The sequence below is a fragment of the Sinocyclocheilus grahami genome, unplaced genomic scaffold (genome assembly GCF_001515645.1).
Source record: "Sinocyclocheilus grahami isolate Dianchi unplaced genomic scaffold, SAMN03320097.WGS_v1.1 scaffold552.1, whole genome shotgun sequence".
Taxonomy (NCBI): Eukaryota; Metazoa; Chordata; class Actinopteri; order Cypriniformes; family Cyprinidae; genus Sinocyclocheilus; species Sinocyclocheilus grahami.
Window position 1 is genome coordinate 91985 of NW_015505731.1, and position 15777 is coordinate 107761.

The window sequence follows — 15777 nt, forward strand, 5'->3', positions numbered from 1 at the left end:
AGAGCCAAAGCAAAGCAGCCCACTTGGTCATGGAAACCAGAGACTGACGTTGACATGTTCCACAGGCTCTGAGATTCCTGCCCCGCACAAGAGCCTGGACCACAGCTAAGACCATGTGATGCACACATTCCCAAAATGATGTGATAGTTATATATATAATAAATAAACTGCAAACAAAAAAATAGATACATTTTCCTCCTTTAATCTTTTCGCAATTCCCTCTCAGTCACACACCTTACTGAAAGGCTCATTATGCAGGCCTTTGTCTTCTCCGGTGTGAATCACATCATTATTCATGATCATTTATGCCTCCTCGCATATACCTTTTCTACACTGTCTTAGAAAATTTAAATCAATATATTGTTTTCTGTGAATGAGTGAGTAAGATGATTTTCACATAATTTTGAAGCAAAAACTCTAGACTTCAATATCAGTTCTCAAAAGTCTTGTGATCAAATGTTCTGTGTGTTTTATGGCCTTATTTCAGTGACTTTAAAATTGTAGTTTCACTAAGCACGCATAAACGTTGTTTTCTCAAACACACAATCACGTACATATTATTGTAGCCCAGTTTGTGCTGATTACGGTGTTATTAAACTTTAGACATTCAAATGTTTGTAAGCAACTGAAAAAAAGCACAAACGTCAGGGCATGTCAACTTTTCCAGGCCCCAAAACACCCTCGGACCCCAGAGGGTTAAAAAAAGAGCTAAATTTAATTTCCCAGATTTGGTCCTCTGATGGTAATTTGATGACTGATCCTAAAAGTATTACTGCATATGTAACGGAGGCCAGCGAGTAGGTGCTGTGCAGGTTAAACCTCACTCCCTTGATCTCAAGAGATGCACTAGCGACTGACGCTAGAGGCTGCAGTCATTTAGCCTCCTTGTTAGTGGTGTGTCCACCTCCCATGCCGGAGACCCGGGTTCGAGACCCACTCGAAACAAGAACGAGGTGTGGCGGTGAGGACCCGGGGGAGAGGGGTGACATATATTAAAGATTATTATTATTCTTTACTATACACCTCTGAATCTCCCGCTGATGGATCCCTTATGGAATTTCTTTTATTTTATTTTTTTTATTTTTATTTTTTTTCTAACATTTGCCTATACCTACAATTTCAGACACTATGAGAGAAGAGTTGGAATCGCCCTTTTCCACAGAAGAGATAGTTCAGGCTATCTATATGCAAAATGGCAAGACCATTGGAAGTTTTCTTCAAAAACTTTTAAAAAGTTCACAATCTCACTATACGCTGATGTGTTGCTCTAGATCTGTTTCTTTACCCGATGTCCTGAGAATTCTAAATTATTTTAGCCTCTTTTCTGGTTATAAATTGAATATAAGTAAAAGTGAGATTTACCCTATAAATTCTCCAATTTCTAATTTGCCAACAAGCGGTGTTCAAGGTTGCTTTTCATAGTTGGGAATAACAAATACTCGTAAGTGCTTAGATCTCTTTAACGCTAATTTCACCCCACTACTCCAGCGAGTTCAGAATGATTGCTCGCTAGTCAACCCTCCCCATTTCTCTGGCTGGATATGTGAACTCAGTAAAGAAATGTTTTGCCTAGATTTCTGTATTTCAGTGCATTACAATTTCTATATATAAATCATTCTTTAAGACTTTAAACCAACACATCGCATCTTTTATTTGGAACAAGAGACCAGCCAGAATTCGGAGGGACATACTTCAGAAACCAAAGGATAAGGGTGGGCTTGCCCTTCCTAATTTCTTATTTTACTATGTCCATCTATAACTTCTTTTTGGCTATCAATTTTGAAATGTTTTTCCTCTGTGACAAAGACACGGATCAAGCCTTGTCCATTGGTTGCATTTTTCGGACTTCCTCCAAATGTCACAGGTTTGTGTGGATGTTTTGCAAAAGCTTTTGCTTTTTTAACATTAGCTAGACAGCGTATTCTTCTGCTATGGAAACAAAGTCTTCCTTCATCTTTTGATGACTGGCTGCGAGATGGAAAAAATTAGGTACACAAAGGGCAATACTGGCATATTTTCTGAAACTTGGGACCCTTTTATTCAAAGGATAAGGGTGGGCTTGCCCTTCCTAATTTCTTATTTTACTATGTCCATCTATAACTACTTTTTGGCTATCAATTTTTAAATGTTTTTCCTCCTGTGACAAAGACACGGATCAAGCCTTGTCCATTGGTTGCATTTTTCGGACTTCCTCAATGTCACAGGTTTGTGTGGATGTTTTACAAAAGCTTTTGCTTTTTTTTAACATTATTAGCTAGACAGCGTATTCTTCTGCTATGGAAACAAAGTCTTCCTTCATCTTTTGATGACTGGCTGCGAGATGGAAAAAATTAGGTACACAAAGGGCAATACTGGCATATTTTCTGAAACTTGGGACCCTTTTATTCGTTTTTTTTTTTTTCCTGATTAGGTGAACACTTCTTCTGTAGTCACCCAATCTAATCATTAAGTTGTCCTTATGATTGTGGTTTAATTTTGATCAAAAGTTTATTGAGTACCATTATTTTTTTTTTGGGGGGGGGGTGTATGTTGGAGGTAGTGTGGAAAAATAAGATCTCTGTTTATTAAATGCTGGACACTGATGATGTGGACTTTCTTCGACACAACAGTTTCCTGCCTCCATCTGTGCACACCTCTTTGAGAGGATCCACTGCCCACCACGCTGACCTGACTCTTTTTCAAAAAATCATTGGTTTCTTTGCCTTGCAGTTTATCATGCTCTGTTGAAAAAATGCTCACACACCTCCATGACCTTTTAAAAAAAGTAGTATTTTTCTATTTTAAAGATCCTCACAGTCAAGACAAGAGTCAATATTTTTTGTTTTGCATGGATAAATTCATAAACTAGGAAGCAGTTTTCTATCTGCACAGCAGCACTCTGGGCTTTAATGAGACCGAGTGTTTTTAATTGAAGGTCACAGAGTAAATTGCAGGCATCTGCTTAAAACTAATTTCCTCCTGTCCATGAAGAGGGAAAACCATGAATGCAACACTATGTGCCCCTCTAAAGACGCACTGAGTGACAGACTCACCCTGCAGTTCCCCAGTTCTTCAGCAGATAAGATGATAGTGCCACAGTTCTTTCCCTGTATGCCCCTGAAATAGACAATAAAGATGACATCGAACTATAAGATGTTGAACTCATTGATTACACAACAGCAGTAATTAAGTACAACCCAAGAAAAACACCATAAGGAGGTCTAGGTCAATAAGAACTATTCGATAGGATTGGTTTTCTGTGCTAGTTTCAGGCACAAGAATTCCCAGAGCTAGTGAATGAACTTTTTGATGGTTATAAAGTAAACTATCTTATATGGGCAACAAAGTACAATGTAATGGCACACAAAACTAGGAAAACAAAATTAATAAGCAGTGAAGCACTTTTGTTAACATATTATAAAAAGATAAAAACTTTTCTTCACAAACTCAAAGTCATGTGGTGCAACCAAAAAAATAAATAATAATTAAAAAATATATGGAAATGATATCAGAGAGTAAAGGTCAACAAGTTTCATTATCTTCTGATAATTTTATCTATTTTTAACAAGGTAGGGTTAGTTTATGATGTAAAATGTCATGTGGTGCAACTCCACCAAAATTTTTTATTAATATTTATGACACAATAATGCATGATATTTGTATTAAAAATGTTTTAAAACATTTTCAATGTAAAAATTATTTAGAAAATTAAGATGATTTATGTTATGCCACATTACATTTTGTTTAGTTGAAAAAAATATTATTTAAACTATATATATACAGTATGTATTTTCAAAAGCATTTGAAACCACTATGAATACAATTCAGCGAACTAAAACATACATTTAAACCAATTTAAAAATACATAGTCATATTTTGGACACAATTATGTATCATTTTCCCAGGGAACTATGCAATCACTTGTTATACCCAATAAAGCATTATAACACTATTTCTCTATACCAATGTCAGGATTGACAACATTTTCTGATATAATTGCTAGGCATGTGGTATTTATGGGCACACATGTAAAATTTATGGCCTGTGAATAAATCTCACTCCAAGCAGCTCGTGGCAGTTGGCAACTACAGAATGCAGAAGGGGGTTGTGGAATTGGGCTTTAAAATATCCATCATCTGCACATCCCTGCATTCAGATTCTGGACACTTTTCTCAGCCTCCCATTAATACAGAAATCACAAACACAGTCCTTAAAATGCATAAACGGATTCATCAGCACTGATGTTGCCCATATGGCTAAGTTCTCCTTCAGGATTCTTCATTTGCAATAGAGACAGATGCGTGCAGTCTGTGTTAGCGCTTTAGCCATGTGTTCACAACTGAAAACCATTTTTCTAAACATGTTTTTCTCCAGCTGAAAACCATAATGGCTCCACATGACTTCTGTCGGCAAACATTCTGCTCTGTAGGATAACATCTCCATAAAACAAAGTTACATCATCGCCAGATGGACAGTCTGATTTTTATCTCTAAAACCGTGGGTTGTGCCAGTGAAAGAAGAAAAAAAAATAATTCACCAAAACATCTGGGTTCTCAATGCACATTTGACCAAGTTTGTTACGACAACATCACACTTGCTGAATGAGGTTGAGCTGGTCTGATTTATTTCTACTTTCACACAACATCACTGTGGAAAGACACATTGGGTTAACCTAACGAACCTGTGGTTAACCTAAAGTTACCAGTCAAAAACCTTAACCACTGACTATGCCATACTACACAAATTTGCATGAAGCTACAACCTCCATAATTTGACAAACTTTTTTTTACAATACAACTGTTCTTTTAAACAGTAATCCGCTACATTACAGGATACAAACAGAAAGTAATGTTAGTAAATTCATTAAAGCTATCTTATAAGTGGAAGCATCTTTTAAAATATATAATTATCAGGTTATATGATTCATTTAAAAAAAAAAATGTTTATCTGGCTTAGAAACAACAAAGACATCATCTAGGATGGCAGCGTAACACTAAAACTAGACTGCATCCTAGTTTAGTCATTACAAAGCAGTATTTAACTAAATATTTATTTCTTTTAGAAAAATGTGATGACAAGAAAAAGGAGTGATGATTCAAATAATTATATAAATATATATATATATAAATTATACACGTTATATATTTTAATCATTATAATATAATATAATAAAAATATATGATGTTAAAATAAAATTATTTAATTGAAGTTTCTATATACTCTATATATTTCAATTGTATTACTCTGTTATTTCTATATACTACATATTTATTTCTATATACACTGTATGCACATATTTTTTCACACATTTTTTTTTTGTTTGTTTTTTTGCTGGTATGTGTGTTGTCAAGACAATGACCACACACCTTGTTTTCTGTTTGATGTGTATGATTTTATTATTATTATTATTATTATTATTACTAATATTCCAAAATCCAGGTGGAACCAATTTGAGGTCCAGATTTGGGCCGTGATCCATTATTTGAGATTCCAAAACAGGCTGATGCTTACTGAACACAGTAAATCAGTATATAAAACAAAAAAACAGCTTCTTAGGGTAAAGCGGTTTAATTAACATGTATTTGAAATGCCGAAAACATCTTGCAAGAGCCGAGAAGCCAATCTGTGCAGCAGTGTGGTTCTGAATGCTGATATTATTCCATAATTATGCCACCCAGAGTCTAAAGAAGGGATGAGCAGACAATATATATGAGCCAGTTTAACTGTTTTTGCCTAATTAAAGTTTTGCAAGTATATAACAAAGCCACGTCAAAGTTTCATTCCTTTATCCAAGGTTTATGTGCAGCTGAAAGCACTTAATTTGCATGTGGTGTAAACTTTAGCTTACATTTGTCATTCATTGTGAACTGTAACAATGATTTCAGGATACATGGCTCGAGACTGTGAGCACTTCTGTATGTGAAGCTAGTTTTCAACAATCTGTTCATATCAATAAGTCATGCTCTAAAATGCCAGAGGTATCTTCGGTTGCTTTGTTTAACCCAAAGGGCATTACAAATTTGGTTTGGCTTTAGCTCTGCAGTATCTGTCTGCATTTACACCTACACCCTGATCATCCCCAGTAGCTCCTGGATTGTTTCTGCTCATGAGTATAAATCTACTATTACTTCAGGGTGCGTTACTTATTAGTAACCTGCCAGTTGAGTACACGTGCATTAATAAAATACATCATTCATTGCAAAGTCGCCATGCGGTTTGGGCTTTGCACATAAAGCTCCTGAGACCCAGAAGGGCTGAGATGCTTTGTGCACCCCATCCATATTAAAATCTGAGCTTGACTTATATATTCACTAAGCTCCACTCTGGGACATGGACCGAGTTCTAATCAAACGCTTGTGGACTTCTATACTTCCTCGAAACCCCAGAGCGTTCACTCACTGCCTCGATCATGACTCCCTGCTTAACTGCTTTTGTTCTCTACAACAACCAGAGCACATAATTACAAACCCAACAGAGAGAAAACTAACAAAAGGAGAAATGTAATAATGGAGGCGGCACTTTACATATTCATCTCATATTTGCCTTGGGAACTGGGGAGTTTTGTGTGGGGGTGCGAGCACTGAACCTTTCTTCAGGCGTTGCACAAAGAGATCATTTGAGATTCCTGTTGTTATCGGAGCTTTTTATCAGCTTTTTACTGGATATACATATGGTGTAATGTAGAATATGGCAGTTGATGGTGTAGTGAAGACAGTTAGCTGGGCACACTCCTGTCTTGATGACAGGAAATGAGCAGGAAAAATGTATGAATGCGGCAGCGAGATACTGCCTAAGCTTCAAGAAAATAGTGAAAAACAACTGGGTCAGTGGCTAATACTGTAAACATGACTTGGTTTTTGGTGCCAGACGGCTGGTCTGAGTATTTCAGAAACTCTACTGGGATTTTCACACACCACCATCTCTAGGCCTTAAAAATATCCAGTAAGTGGCAGTTCTGTGAACAAAAATGCCTTGTTGATGCCAGAGGTCAGAGGAGAATGGCCAGACTGGGTCAAGCTGATAGAAAGGCAACAGTAACTCAAATAACCACTCGTTACAACCGAGGTTTGGAGAAGAGCATCTTGAAAGTTGAACCTTGAAGCAGAGGAGATACAGCAGCAAAAGAACACACCGGGTGCCAATCCTGTCAGGTAAGAATGGGAAACTGAGGCTACAGTTTGCACAAATTCACCAAAATTGGATAATAGATGATTGGAAAAAGGTTGCCTGGTCTGAAGTCTTGAATTCTGCTGTGACATTCAGATGGCAGGATAAGAATTTGGCATAAACAACATGAAATCATGGATCAATCCTGCCTTGTATCAATGGTTCAGGCTGCTGGTGATGTGATGTATGGAGAATATTTTCTTAGTACACGTTGGGTCCTTTAGTACCATTTGCACATCATTTAAACACCACAGCCTACCTGAGTATTGTACAAATCTTGTGATGGCTACTTCCATCAGGATAAAGTGCCATGTCACAAAGCTCAGAACATCTCAAACCAGTTTCTTGAGCATGACTTTGAGTTCACTACACTCAAGCGGCCTCCAGAGTCACTAAATCTCAATCCAATAAATCACCTTTGGAATGTGGTGGAACAGGAGATTCGCATCATGGATGTGCAGTGGACAAATTAGCAGCAACTGTGTGATGCTCTCATGTCAATATGGACCAAAATATTTCCAGGAATATTTCCAGCACCTTGTTTAATCTATGCCATGAATCTACGCCATACAGAATTTAGGCAGTTCTGAAGGCAAAAAGGAGGTCCAACCCAGTACTGGCAAGGTATGTATACCTATATATATATATATATACTGTATATATAATATGTGTGATGCCATTATATTTTTTATATCCATTTTTTTGAGGAGACACTGCCTCCCTTGCCTTCTCGAAGGAAACATCCCTGATGTATGTATGTATGTATGTATATAATCCCCTCAAAAAAATGGATGAGAAAAAATTAATAGTACAAAAATGAAACATTAATATGCATTCTGTTAAAATATGACATTAAAAGCGTATAGATCAGTCATTTTTCTAAAGTAAAACTGCTCAACAGTGACACGAAGCACGTAAAGTTACAGCAGGAGTTCATGTCTCTCTTGCCTTCCCTGAGCCCAGTGAGTTTTAACAGACCCCCTAAAGCATGTTGTGGGTTTGGTGGGGGGTAATTGCGAATGAATGGGGGAAAGTCACATGAGAGGAGGCAATGCCTTCATCACAATATGATTGGATATGACTGGTTATGATGGGCTATGATTGGTTCATACGATAAATTCCACCTCGTGTTCATGCACGTTCTGCATTCATAAATCAGTCTAAATGAACAATATAATGGCATCACACACTTATATACTGTATAGCCACTTTGTCAAGTCAAAATTAAACTTAAAATGGCCTGAAAACATGATCTGTGGGTTTTTTTAGTGAGCAATCAGTTTGTTGAAATTAAACCGAGCTCTGATGACTGATGATCTGAAAATATGTTTATTATGAAAAAGAACAGCTGAACATCAGTTCATAAGTAAAAATATATAACTGTTTAAATAAAACATTTTTTAATATGCTACTGCCTTGAGTTATTATTTTGGAATAAATGTAAAAGGCTTGAAAACACTAAACCGATTAGACTTATACTTGTTTTTAATAAACAGAATAGCCTATTAATGTAAAAATAGAATACAGATTTTTGTTCTGGTAGTGTATGTAATGTTTATTTAAACAATAAAATGTGACTGGGACATATATATAATTTTTCTTTCAGAAATAATCAAATATTATGCAAAACTACTTAAAAGGGTTTTCTTCTCAATTTCATTGTTTTATTTTTATATTTTTTCCCCTTCATTATTATATCAGGACAGATACTTTATGTCTGAAAAATAGCCAAATTAACTCAGAAATAAAAAGCACGTTCATTATAGAAGAGGTGGCTTCTAATAATGATATTAATATGAATATATTTTTGAGCATTAATATTTTTTGTGCATTTTAATATATTTTTGTATACATTAATCAATTCCGGAGAAAAAAAACAAGCATGTTTGTCACTAACCCAACTGGCTGTTGTATAAAAGCTCTTCAGGCACTGTATCTTTCACTTTCTCACTGCAGAAAGTCTTGAGCTTTGTTGTACGAGCAGCTGTCTTCTCTTTTCCAGTTAGTACTTCACAGCAGCGACTACATCCTCTCAAGGCATTAAAACGTGCAATAAGTCAAAGTAATGGGTTTGTAATGCTGTGCTGCGCCTGCTCTGTTGGCTAGCTTGCCACATAGCGAATAACGCCGAAGGCTACTTCTGCTGGCAGTTACGCAGTGAAGTTATCAACTGTAATCTGAGCTTTAAGGAAGACTTCTGCAGTCTTCAGGCTGAGGGCCTTGACATCTTAGCAGACGGCACCCTGGTGCAGGCCCGCATCCATCTGAAAGGCTCGAGAGCAGCTTTTTCAAACTCGCAGGAGTAGGTGATACATCATTCATGGAAACGGCAAAAGGAAACAGCAGAGGTCTGGAAATGGCTGCTATAAATTTATGGATTTAAAGATGGATGAATCTCTGAACAGCAGGTAATGCAGCCCCTTTGAGTTGGACACTAATGCACCCGAAAAATGATAAAAGAGCACTGTAACATTTCCTCACAGCAGTATCCGAAAAGAATACTGTGATGCATTTTGGAAAGTCGTTCTTGCGCACCTGTGCAAAACAAGCATATTTGTGTGGGTACAAACACAATGGAGAACAGGGAAGTGGTTCACTGAGTGGTATTTTGCACACAAATAGTGTCATGCAGATTATCGACCCATGAATCCAACTACAAACGCAGCCCAAAGCAATTAAGTCGGCATGACTTGTCGCTGCCATACCGAGAACGTGACCTCTGCATTATTCTGGATACAATAGTTGCATGGAAGAGGGTGTGACAAAAGTAGCGAGACATCCAATCAGGAGGGCAATCGGAAAAGGTGATTATCATACACCATACACCTGTTTGTGAGCACCTAATTTCACGGGTATCTGTGGAATAATTTGCATCGATGAACACTCGTGCTGACATGATTGGATTAGCCAGTACATTTAATGAGATGTCTTGGCAGTGGCCGTAGAGTCAGCAGTCATTTGTATTAATGGCCATTGAGCAGTGACGACTGTCCCTCTTTTCGGAACGCATTAGCCCGATAACCCACAGCATTCACAGCAGACTGCAAGGTTAAAAACTTGCGTCAGACATTGTCTCTACACCTACTGACTGAAGTTCACTGTCACATTTATTTACAGACTAAATGTGTTCAGTAAATGGTACAGTAAACATTCACACAGAGAGCTCATCGTGACTTACTGATGGGTTGCAGGTGTTTCTTTACTTTTTTCTGTTATGTACCCCATCCTCCTCACTCAGTCAAGCTAGTCTGTGGGCTGGTTTAAAAGTGTGCTTTTTTTGAGTAATGAAAAACCTAAACAAACACCTAAGGACGGCAAACCAGCTTTGGCTGGTTAAAGCTATTTCTTGTTTTCCATAGCAGAATATCATTACATTTAGATTTTTAAAACTGCCATTATTACAATAATTCACTTTCAGGCAAGAAGAGTCGCAGTGATTTTTAATATTGAAAAACCATTTCCTGTGGTGTAAAAAAAATAATAATACATGAAGTTCATTAAATCTCTTAAAATATCAGATAATCAGATTTTTATGACTAGACAAGGTTAAAAATCCTTAAATGGAAGCGTTTCGTATACCATATGAAATCAACATAAATAAAAAGTGCACATAATTTCTAAGAACGATGTATTTAACACTGTATAGCCTGAAATATAGGTTATAGTTATAGTTAGAAAACACACACACAAAGATTGATTGATTGATTGATTGATTGATTGATTTTTTTTCAGGTGACCAAACAGAGTATTTCTTGATATTTATATGGCCACAGAGTAAGATTAAATTCTGATATCTTATAATGTAGATCAATGACATGTTTATAACAGTATAGCAGACTACTTGCATAAAATGCATATGATTATCAGTTGTCACTTTATATCTCTCAATAATATATAAATGCTTAATATTAAGATCAGAAACATATAATGCAATGCAATATAATGATGATTGAAACTTGCTAAAGTTAAAAACTATCAATCAGATGACATAAGGTTGTAGAAGATTGTAAGCAACAACAGGTTAATGAGCAAAGCTGATCATGTTTATAATGTAGAGACTTTTTGGATTAAATATGATACAGTAGGCTTTTTTATTTTATTTATTTTCTTTTTCTTTATTGTAGGCACTCTTACTTGTCATTAACCCATAAATCACATTCAGCCACATCTCGAACAAAACTCGAAGGCCAGTAAAATATTACTGGTGTGCAACTTGACAAAACAAAAGCACTGATATAGTTTAAGATCAGTCAGTGCAAGTTTCTTTCAGTTGAAACAACTCAGACTTACATTTTAGTCTGGGACTAGGTTTAAGCCCTGTCTGTGAAACCAGTTTTAATACGTTTTCTCTTTTTTTTCAAAAAAGTAATTTGTTAACAAGTTGCTATATAAGGACTTCAAAAGAAAAATATTTGAAGCTGTTGCACCCCCTGGGTTACAAGTACCACTGATTGAGAATCACTGGTGTCACTTGCGTGATTAATCTCCTAATGAAGCTCAAAAGAAAGAAGTTTACTTTTCCAATTAGCAGGGTGTGAGGAGCAGGTTTTTGTGCAGTCATCTATAATGGAGACAGCAGGTCTCAGAGCTGCAGTGGCATCGTTCAGACGCTGGGATTAATGAGTTGCTGCTGAATTAGGCTGCTGAGAAAATCTGCTAAAAACCTGTTCTCAAAAGAGCCAAGCGGCAAAGGAAATACCTTCACGGCTCACCAGGACATCCAACCCACGCTCTATTTACACACACACACACTGGGGTGAGATTGCTCAGACTTTGAGGGGTATGTATCAGCAATGTTGATGCCCACCAAGAAGTTACTCATATGAACTAAATTCCTTTCAAGGAAAGTCTGTTCACTCGGCCGCCATATTGGCAATGCCTCCAGGCAGCTCAAACAAGACCAAGTCCTATCTAAATGAATGTGGGAATCCTGAAATCTCAAAAACTGCTTGCTGAAGTCGCAATTAAATTACATATTTCAAATCAGCAACAAAATCTGAAATGAACTGCCCCATGAATTTGGTTTCTTATGCTCAAATAGTGTTAAAAGGCTTATTTTTCAGGCTAGACAAGACAATGCGCATGCGCAGTTAAATCGCACTCATGACTGCGCATGCGCATCAGCTGCTCTAGCCTTAGGTTTCTATGGGAACCAGAGCTTCTAACGGCCGCTGCAGTGATGCAATGACTTTACCAATCAGCGATTGGCTCTTTCATTTAGAAGGCGGGACTATCCCGCCATATTGCACGTTGCAGTTTCTCCCATTCATAAGTATAGGCATGGAAAGTCTTTGTATTTCCATAGTTTTTGATATGAAGTAAATCCCTAAAACAGTTTTTGCTGAAGACGTGACACAAAGGTTAATGCCAGGGTCAAAACTGAGAAAATATACCTTTGAAAGATGGCTTTTTGTGTGCGTTAATGACTACTTTCATTTGAAGAGTGGTTTTAAGTTTAGAAGTTAGCAGGCTGTTACAATTAGTGATATGTAGTATGCGTTCTTTTGAATGAATCTTTTAAGTGAATGACTCGCTCTGATTCATTTTCCAACACTGAATAATTTTTCTTTCTATTTTGAAGCGTGTCACTTGTAGCATGAGTCAATAGTATCCGGATGTGGGCTGTGAAGGAGCATTTCATTGGGCTGGACTTACTGAAGGAATACGCCCAGCTTCAATGAATCAGTTTATCATGCATTTCGCATTCACAAACTTCTGCTGCTGATTGATTATACTGCAAATGCTCTGACAACAAGAAGTAAAAATACTGGATATGCAAATAATGCAATCATATTCATCCATCTTGGTGTTTTCTCTGTAAATAATTATCATTTTTAATGGTGAATCATGCCATAAAATTTTTATTTTGTAACCGATTCTGTGTAGCAGTGTCTATAGCGTGATATCAATAACTTTTTCAGGATTCTTTGATGAATAGAAAGTTCAAAGGTATAACATTTATTTAAAATAGACTATTTAGTTAATTTATAATTTCATATACGTATATGTAAAAAAAAAAACATACTTTTTAAAATCAAACCTCTAGATATTTGTATGTATAATGGAACGCGCATTAAAAAAAACTGACTTTGGCAAACCACGTTGTGTGGCCGTTGTGTGCCTCACATAAAAAATGGAAATAGACTTGTTTCCTCTTAATACAGCAACAGCCTCAGTGAATTCTCCATAAAAGCTTTACTAAACATCAATGAATTCTCCTGTGAGTCACGCTGAATAATGTGAGCGATGGTTGGAGTGATTGGTTGGCTGGCTTTAAGTTCCTAAATATATGTTTAGGAGTTAAAAGTAAAAAAAAAATTACACACTTGGTAACATTTTGGTGAGTGTGTGATAGAAATAGATAAAGTGGTGTTGGTGCACAATATAAATATTTTGATGAAACTATTCTTGCAGTAATGCTCCCGTGGCAAGCTGACTCATTGGCACAGCTGTGGGAAAAATACTTTCATCTTCTGCGTTTCATCTTCCTTGATTATCCCCCCCCCCAAAAAAAAACCCTTGTGAATTCTCACTGCCAACGGTTTAATATTTATCCACACAATGTACAATAACAGTAAGATATTATTAGTGGAAGATTTGTTTTTTATTCTCAAATTTAAATATTTGCAGCTCTCCGAGTTCTTTTTTGTAGTTGAAGATGGAAGATGAATGTTATGTTTTAGAGCAGATGAACATGTTCTACATCTAAAACTAGCATCACATATTTACAGTTCTTGAGATTTAATCACTTCGCTTCTTTATATTAGAAAGACGACTGCCATATGGATAGAGAGGAAAATAATCAAATAATAAGAGAGCCTTCTGTTGTGAGATTTAGCTGACAAATAATTAGATATGAGCTGCATTTTAGGGTAAAGCATAGAAAATATCAAACTGTTACTACTCCAGGCAAAGTCTCAAAGTTGCCACTAAACAGGACTGCTTTCACTAGAAAAAAAAATTCAGGATGTAACATTTTGAAAGAAAAAAACATTTATTTTATACATGCTTTTCTTCAGAAAATGTAAAATTTGGAGAAAAATGTCAACAAAACAATATGCTTTAAACTGATACATGGGTCAGTGACAAAAAAAAGTGTCATTTATAGAGAAAAGGAAAAATCTTGGTAACACTTTATAATAACTTTCATTAATAAATCATTAACAAACATTATATAATGCGTAACAGATCATTAGTTAATATGTATTCACATAGCTAGAAATATGAGATAATGTAATGTTTACTAATGCACTTTTTAAACATTACCTTATGATTAACAGATCATTATTTCATGTAAATTAAAATGCTTACAAATGTCATTCAACTTTCAATTCATGTGGTCATGCACTTTTAAAAATGATATTGATCAAATGATTTTGACAGAAGGTTTACAATGATTAAAAGCTTCTTTAATAAATCATTAACAAGCGTTATATAATGCTTAACAGATCATTAGTTAACATTTACAAATGTCATAAAACTTTCAATTCATACGATCATGCACTTTTTAAAAATCTACAAATACAAAATCTACGTATTCAATGATTACGCGTTTATTTGTTAATGTACTTTTGAATGCTAACAAATGTCCTTAAACTTCAGTTCATATATTACCTAATGCTCTTTTTTACTATCACAATTGTTGTGAAAAAAAGCTTTTTTTAAGCAACTATTCATGTTAACAAATTATTCATCAACTCAGAATCACAGTCTTTAAATCATATATGTGGTCTCCGTTTGTTGTGTAGACCTTTACTATTTTCACATCTTTAATCATTTATTAAATATTTGTTCATGTTTTTGCAGCACCCAATCTAAAGAGGAAACTATTCATCAATTGCAAATGTATAAATAGTTTATAAATGTTCACTAATCATTAGTAGGCCTACCTTTATGAGCAATCATCTCCATAGCAAAAAGTATCACAGATGACCTGAATTCACCCTATTTATACATCTTTAGAAATTATTTATTAATCATTTGTTCATGTTTCTGCAGTAACCAATCTGAAGTTGAAACTATTCCTCATTTGTAAATGTTTCTAAACATTTTTAAAAAATAGTATCTTTAAGAGCATTGTAACAACCTTTGTGTAAAGAGTGGTTAGTTAAGTTCGCCCTGTCTCCGTCGTGTTAAAAGGTTGTTTTCTCCCACATTAATTTATTAAAGACTCTTTTCGTTTGACTACCTGCCTCCATCGTTCTCCTTCGAGCTCCTTCACTTGGCAACCCCTGACAAACACACATTGTAATTTGGGTGTGAACATGTTTGTACTGCCTCAATATTAGTATACTACTGTATATAATTAAAAACAGGATATTCCTTAAATCATGCATTAACAGGAAAACATATAAAACAAATAATCAATTTTTCAAGACACTACTTAATTTATCATTTATCAAAACAATGTAATATAAACAGATTGAACCATGTTTCCTTAAAGTTATCAAATTGACCCCTGTACACTGTTGACCCCTTAACCAACCCTTAACCTCCTGGGGTCAACGGTGGCAACTACCCATGCCACCAAACCTGTCCCTAACCTTACCCGTAATCCACCTGAATAGCAGCAAAAGTGTTGTGCATTAACAAAAGCTTTTAATCACTTTATTACATCTGTTAAATCATTTG

General features: G+C 35.8%; 1 protein-coding gene across 1 annotated transcript in view; it reads right to left on the bottom strand.

The window, feature by feature from the left end:
• Positions 1 to 15777, bottom strand: part of cpne5b (copine Vb) — a 195182-nt gene that overhangs the window by 68102 nt on the left and 111303 nt on the right. Inside the window, exon 7 of the mRNA XM_016238961.1 lies at positions 3033 to 3096. Coding sequence (XP_016094447.1) covers positions 3033 to 3096 — 64 coding nt within the window. The remainder of the gene's footprint in view (positions 1 to 3032; positions 3097 to 15777) is intronic.